Source organism: Lissotriton helveticus, chromosome 11, assembly GCF_964261635.1.
Source record: "Lissotriton helveticus chromosome 11, aLisHel1.1, whole genome shotgun sequence".
Taxonomy (NCBI): domain Eukaryota; kingdom Metazoa; phylum Chordata; class Amphibia; order Caudata; family Salamandridae; genus Lissotriton; species Lissotriton helveticus.
Window position 1 is genome coordinate 794,563,141 of NC_136072.1, and position 6,819 is coordinate 794,569,959.

The 6,819-nt window shown below is 59.3% G+C and overlaps 1 protein-coding gene across 1 annotated transcript; it reads left to right on the forward strand.

Moving 5' to 3' along the window:
- Nucleotides 1-2,275: 2,275 nt before the first annotated feature.
- Nucleotides 2,276-6,209, forward strand: LOC144790894 (uncharacterized). The gene is made up of 2 exons (XM_078665538.1): nucleotides 2,276-2,819; nucleotides 5,596-6,209. Exons 1-2 carry the CDS (start codon nucleotides 2,276-2,278, stop codon nucleotides 6,207-6,209), a joined length of 1,158 nt encoding a protein of 385 aa, XP_078521664.1.
- Nucleotides 6,210-6,819: the final 610 nt, after the last annotated feature.

Consider the following 6,819-nt stretch of genomic DNA (forward strand, 5'->3'; position numbering starts at 1 on the left):
ATATATGTCTAAGTGCAGCACACTAACCATAAATATAAAACCACAAATGGAGTTGTTGGTGTTACCCTTTGTGGTCTAAAATAAACTCTCTGCTTTATCCTGCTATAGATATTTCTGTATTGAGCCTGTTGAAATGAAATGAAATGAAAAAGATGTATAAAGCGCATGGCTACCCGGGGGCGTCCCCGCGCTACGGAGTGTCCTAGAGGAAACAATGGAGTTTAAGGGAAAAGCCAGGTTTAGTAGTTTTCGGAAAGATAGAAGGTTGGATTTGCTGCGGATGGCAATGCCGGGCCCCGGGGGAAGCACAGTCGCAGACTAGTCTTCCCCCGGGGTCATTCGCGCTGATAGGCCAGGTAGGGGAAAGGGAGGAGTTAGGGGGTGGGGTATATAGGCGCAGGGGAGGAAGGGAACTTCCTCTTCCTGCGCCTGGCACCATCGGGAGGGTCACGAAAGGGAGGTTAGTGGTAGCTTAGTAGTTTTAGTTTAGGACAGTTGGGTGGTCTTTGGGGTCAGCTCAGTGAGCGCCGGGGGCTGTTTCACGGCAGCCGGGGCAGTTTTGACACGCCGGAAGCGTGCACTTTGGCGCGATGTCGGGTGTCACGTCACAGGAGGTCCGGGAGGCCTTGTTGTTGCTCGCGCGGGCCGGGCGGGACGACCTGCTCCGCCCGGGGGTTTTGGGCCAAGCGTGGGTGGGGGCCACCAGGGGTACTCGCGCTGCCTCGGCCGGGGTGTCGGCCGCGGTGGTGGCGTGTCAGGACGACGAGCCTGACACGGAGGATTTGTTTCTGGAGCGGGGGGGGGCGGAGTGCACAGGGACACGGCGAGGGGCGGGAAGCGGAAGAACCTGCCCCCGTGCTGACCCCCAAATTGAGTTCGCGCCTGGGGCGACTGGGGCCGCTGTGGGGCCCGCGCCTCCCGCGTTGACTCTTCTGGACCCCCTGCAGGTGCCGGCTGGCGCCGCACAGGGGGCGGGGCAAGAGGATGCACCTTCTGGGCCTGCACCTGAGGTGGGGGTGGCCCCGGGTGGGGCTACGGCGTCTGGGTCCGGGGAGCGGGCTGCTGCTAGCACTCCTGGGGTTGGCATGATAGGGGGCATCCCCGGGGAGGTCAAGGGTCAGGAGGAATTTGCCCCCCTCGACCTGTCCACCAGTTCCAGGGCGGGCACCCCCCCCCGGCGGGTCAGGCAGCGGTGGGGCCCTCGGTGGGCGGGGCCGGGCGGCCCTTGCTGTTTCCGATGGCGGGAGGGCCTGGGTGGGCCCCGGGGTTCTCGCAGGTGGGTTTCTTCCCCTCGGGGGCTGACTTTTATGGCTATGGCCCGCCCCCGCCCCCCCAGATTTGGGGTGCAGCTTCCTGGGAGGAGAGAGCCAGGGGGGAGAGGATCCTGGAGCAGATCCGGGAGGCCCGGCGGGCTGAACAGGCCGGGGCCAGGGTGAGTGCAGTTTGGCACCGTGATTTTGACGAGTGCCCTTCCCCGACCTCTGAGGAGGAACGGGAGGCGGTGAGGGAGGATGAGCTCAGGAGGGCCAGGGCCAAGGGGCCTGTGGAGGAACCCCCTCCGCAGAGAGTCATGGTAGGCGTAGGGACGGCCGGGACGGCTTTGAGGCCCGATGGTGCCGGGGCCCACTCAGGCTGGAGCGACCTGAGGGGTGGGAGGGGATCCAAGCCGGCGGCTGCTGGCAGAGCCCGGGGGTGCCTGGCGGAGCGCAAGACGGCTCCGAAACGCAGGACTGAAGTAGCAGGGCAGTCTGCGGCGGCTGTCCCTCCTCCGAGGGCTCGGGCCCCTGCGGCGCGTGTGGAAGTGGGCGTGCGTGTACCGAAGAGTGTCCAGAAAGGTGTGAAGAGAACGGTGAAGGAGGTGGAGAATGTGCGTGTGGATCAGGAACCGGTGTTTGAGTTGGATTATGGCACGGAGAGTGATGACCTGAAGGACGGGGAGGTGCGGGATGACTTGGTAGGCTTAGGGGGCGCTGCGGACAACGGCGACCTTGGTGTTTTGCAGGCCCCGGCGTCGACGAGGAATAAGACACGGACGACGGTGGTCCAGGTGGCGGTGCCCAGGGGACGGCCCAAGGAAAGGACGGAGACACTCACAGGTGAGGGTGCATGGTGGGCTGCCTGGGATGACGGTCCCCGGAGTGGGGAAGGGCGCAAGAGGGCTTGTAGATCTGTGGGAGTTGGGGAAGGGTCTGTGAGGGAGGGGGAGAAGCCATCGGGCAGTCCTCCTGAGGATGGTGAACAGGTGGACGGTAAGTTGGTGACGTTGGGGGTGCAGATGGACAAGGTGGGGGGGAAAGAGGAGAAGGGTGTGAAGTTACCTAAGAAGCTGCCGTACATGGGGCTAGCTATGCCGCTGGGGTCCCACCTGTCGGAGAAATTGAAGGAAAGGATTTGGAAGCATGAGTTTGTGGACGTCTTTCAGTTGCTGCACAGGGAGGTGCAGGCGAAGGAAGGGTCCAAAGAGGAGGAGTGGGAGCTGACTAGGCGCCCTAGGGTGCCGGTGACGATGGAGAATTGGACGTCGGCATTCTTAATCTTTGCCAGTGTCTACTGCCAGAGGTATTTGGATAGGGCGATTGCGCTGTTCAAATACATGGATATCATTCGTAAGGCCCAGATGCAGTTCGGGGGGTTTGCATGGCTGAGCTACGATGAGGAGTTTCGAGCCAGGGTCAGTGCGAATCCGGAGAAGAGCTGGGGGGAAGTGGACCAGGAACTCTGGGTGCAGTGGATGGCGTCGACGCACTCCACTGCGTCCACACATACTGCCAGTGGCCTGCCGGTGGTGTATCGGTCCTTTCCGCCGCGTCCCGCCCAAGGTGGGGCGGGGGGGAGGCTCGGTGCCCAGCACCATCGTCTCTGGACAGCAGTCCAAGCCGGAAGGTGTTTCCACGGGGGTTTGTTGGAGCTACAGCAGAGGGTACTGTTCTCGGTACCCCTGTAAGTTCAAACATGAGTGTTCCAAATGTGGTGGGAAGCATTCCCTTACTCAGTGCCTTACCCTCACTACGCCCTCGGAGCAGTGGAGGAACGCTAGGGGGCGGGGACACCCTGGACAGAAGGGCGCCTACTCCGGTTAGCGTGGAGGCGATGGCCCCTTGGCTCTCTTGTTACCCGGATAGGGAGGCCGCGGCGCGGCTTTTCTGGGGGTTCACGGAGGGCTTTAGGGTGGGCTATCAAGGTCCTAGGGAGCGACGTTGGGCCGACAATTTGAGATCAGCGAAGGAACTGCCAAGTGTAGTGGCTGCGAATCTGCGGAAGGAGGTGTTGGAAGGAAGGGTGGCTGGTCCGTTTGCTGACTGGCCTTTGTGTGATTTGATCGTCTCTCCATTGGGGGTGGTGCCGAAGAAGGAGGAGGGGGAGTTCAGGTTGATCCATCATCTGTCTTGGCCGGAAGGCCAGTCAGTGAATGATTTTATCGCGGAGGAGGATTCTAGGGTGCTCTATGCGTCGGTGGACGACGCGATCCGACTGGTGAGGGTTTGTGGTCCGGGGGCGGAATTGGCGAAATGTGACATCAAGTCGGCCTTCCGTCTGCTGCCTATTCACCCGGCGGATTTTTCACTACTGGGCATGCAGTTTGGGGGGGCCATCTACGTGGACAAGGTTTTGCCCATGGGGTGTGCCATTTCCTGTGCCCTGTTTGAGCTCTTTAGCACTTTTCTGCAGTGGGTCATGGTTCGGGTCAGTGGGTGCCGTGAGGTTACTCACTACTTGGACGATTTCCTCTTCCTGGGGAGGGCGGATTCCGGGGATTGCGGCAGGGCCCTGTCGCATTTCCAGGAGATGGCCTTTCGTTTCGGGGTGCCTCTGGCGCCGGAGAAGACTGCTGGTCCCAGCTGTTGCCTCACGTTCCTTGGGATTGAATTGGACTCGGTGCAGTGGATGGCGCGCCTCCCTGCGGCCAAGGTGGCGGAGATACTGGCATGCCTGGACTGGGCGGTTGGGGAGAAACGGATTCCTTTGCGGGCAGTTCAGAAACTTCTAGGCTTTCTCAACTTTGCGTGTAGGGTGGTGCGGGCAGGACGGACGTTCTGCAGGCGGCTCGGCATGGCCATGTCGGGGGCAGTGCTTCCGCATCACAGAGTCCGGATTTCCATGGGAGTGAGGGCTGATTTGAGGACGTGGATGGCTTTCTTGCAGGATTTCAATGGTGTGTCCCTGGATTTTGATGAGGAGAGGGCGGTCTGGCAATGCCAAATTTACTCAGACGCGGCTGGGTCGGCGGGGTTTGGTGTTTTCTGGGACGGGAGGTGGTGTGAGGAGGTCTGGCCGGCTCCATGGTTGACACAGGGGAGGAGCATTGCTTTCTTGGAATTCTTCCCGTTGCTGGTGGCACTGGAGGTCTGGGGGGAGGAATTTCGGAACAGATCTGTGCTTTTCCATGTGGACAACATGACTGTTGTGGAGTTGGTGAATCATCAGAGGGCACGGGACCTGAGAGTGTTGCGCTTGTTGCGGAGTTTAATGTTGACGTGTCTGCGGTTGAATGTGGTGTTTCGGGCTAAGCATGTCCCTGGAGCGAATAATGACATTGCGGATGCTTTGTCTCGTTCGCAGTGGCAGCGGTTTCGACGCCTGGCACCGGGAGCGGATACTTGCAAGACCGAGCTGCCGGCCGGCATCTGGGCCTTGGGGGAGTGAGGATGATTGGACTGGTGGAGGGTTCGCTGGCTGAAACTACGAGGAGGACATATTGTTTGGCATGGTCGGAATTTAGTGCTTTCATGGGCTGGAACGTGGATAGTGTGGTGGGCGCTGAGTCTGATGTGAGGCAAGGGCTGAGACGTTTTGTGTTGGTTTGTGTTGACAGGGGTTTGTCTGTGGCTACGATCTCTGGTAAATTGGCGGGGATATCTTTTTACTGTGTGCTGTTTTTGGGGTTTGATCCGACCAAAGATGTGATCTTGAGCAGGATGTTGCGGGGTTGGGGCAGGGAGCGCGGGAGTGGGGGGGGGTAGGCTACGTGAGGCAATCACTTTTGAGTTGCTGGTTCGGCTGGTTGGGGTGTTGCCGGATTGTTGTTACGACCTGGTTGAGGCCGGCCTTTTCCGTTTGTGTATGGTGTGGATGTTTTTCGGGGCTTTCCGGGTATCGGAGTTGTTGGGTTCGAGGAGAATGGCTGGCAGGTTGTTCGGGGAGATTCGGGTGGATGGGGGCCGCCTGGGGATTTGGTTGCGGTGCTCGAAGACTGACCAGTTAGGCAGGGGTAAGTGGGTATGGCTGAATGAGACTGAGGGCGGGGGGTGTGTGCCCAGTGTTTGAGTGGCGGTCTTTCCTGAGGTCGGTGAGTGTGGTGCGGGAGGAGATTTTTGTTCATGCATCTGGCGCGAGAGTGACGGCGGGCCAGTTGCTGGCAGTGTTGCGCAAGGCTGTGCGGAGGCTGGGACTGGATGCATCTGGGTTCGGGACTCATTCGTTCAGGATTGGGGCTGCGACAGCTGCGGCCAGGCTGGGGTGGTCCTGGGACAGGATAAGGAGGATTGGGCGGTGGAAGTCCCGCTGTTGCGAGAAGTATGTGAGGAAGTGAGGGTTGCCTGTCAGGTTGTTGTTGAGCATGTCGTGTTCCTGTTTCTAACATCTTTTTCTTCGTAGGTTGCGTGGGTGGACCGGGCAGTAAGACGGTGACATGGATTGTTGGGCACTCCTTCGTGCATTGGGCATCCAAATATGCGGAGCGACAGGTTTACGGCCGTAACCTGGGACTGAAAGGACACTTGCACGAGGTACAATGGTGGGGCAAAGGTGGCATGCGATGGGGGGCACTACTGCCCTGGCTCGCGAAGATGGTCCCACAGAGGGGATGCCCTGATTTGTTGATCCTACATCTGGGGGAGAACGACCTGGTGCAGCTGTCCGGTTTGGCACTTTTGCAACTCATGCAACGGGATCTGGATGTGTTGAAGGGCAGGCTTGCAGGGACCTGCATTGCCTGGACGGAGTTGGTCCCCAGGAGAGTGTGGAGAGGGGCTTTGAAGCATGGGGCGATCGAGAGGGCACGAAGGAAACTCAACAGGGCCATGAGACTTTACTGTGGTGACAATGACATTAAAGTAATTGCACATGAGGGGATTCGACTTGCGGAGCCGTTAGTTTTTAGAGACGACGGGGTGCATTTGTCACAGTTGGGCAATGCTTATTACATGATGGAGATGAGAGCTGTGGTGAGCAAGTTGTGGAATGAGGCTATCTGGTGTCCCAGAGTATGAATGATGGCGGTGTGGCGGACTCGGACCCCTTGGAAGGGGGGGTGGGGCAGTGAACCGCCCTACAGGGGGTTCACTGGTTGGCGGTACTTGAAGGGACAAGGGGGTCAGGAGCGGGCACACCCATCCCTTGGGGGGGGAGTTCTTAGGGGGGATAGAAGCGTGAATGGCAGGACGCAATGAGTGGGCTGGATGACAAATGATTGAGGGGCAGGAAGAAAGCATGGTATGGAGCCTCTAGGGCTTTGTGATGAGGTGGAACGAGTGAAACGAGTGAGAGGGGAGTGTGAGTGGGGGTTTGATGTTATTACCTGTTTATGTTTACTGTTTTTGTACAGAGTACGCAGTTTCTGGTCTAATAAAATGGCCTTTTACGCTGACACTGCGTGGTCTGTTTATTGCGCGATGCCGGGCTCCGGGGGAAGCACAGTCGCAGACTAGTCTTCCCCCGGGGTCATTCGCGCTGATAGGCCAGGTAGGGGAAAGGGAGGAGTTGGGGGTGGGGTATATAGGCGCAGGGGAGGAAGGGAACTTCCTCTTCCTGCGCCTGGCACCATCGGGAGGGTCACGAAAGGCCGCCCACCCACCCGGCAGTTGGAGGTGGTTTTTTGGG

Excerpts from the sequence above, each read along its gene's own strand:
- LOC144790894 (XM_078665538.1), top strand. The coding sequence starts at position 2,276 with ATGGACAAGGTGGGGGGGAAAGAGGAGAAGGGTGTGAAGTTACCTAAG. Across the intron at positions 2,820-5,595 it reads TCCGCCGCGTCCCGCCCAAG|GTTGCGTGGGTGGACCGGGC; the intron begins GTGGGGCGGGGG and ends TTTTCTTCGTAG.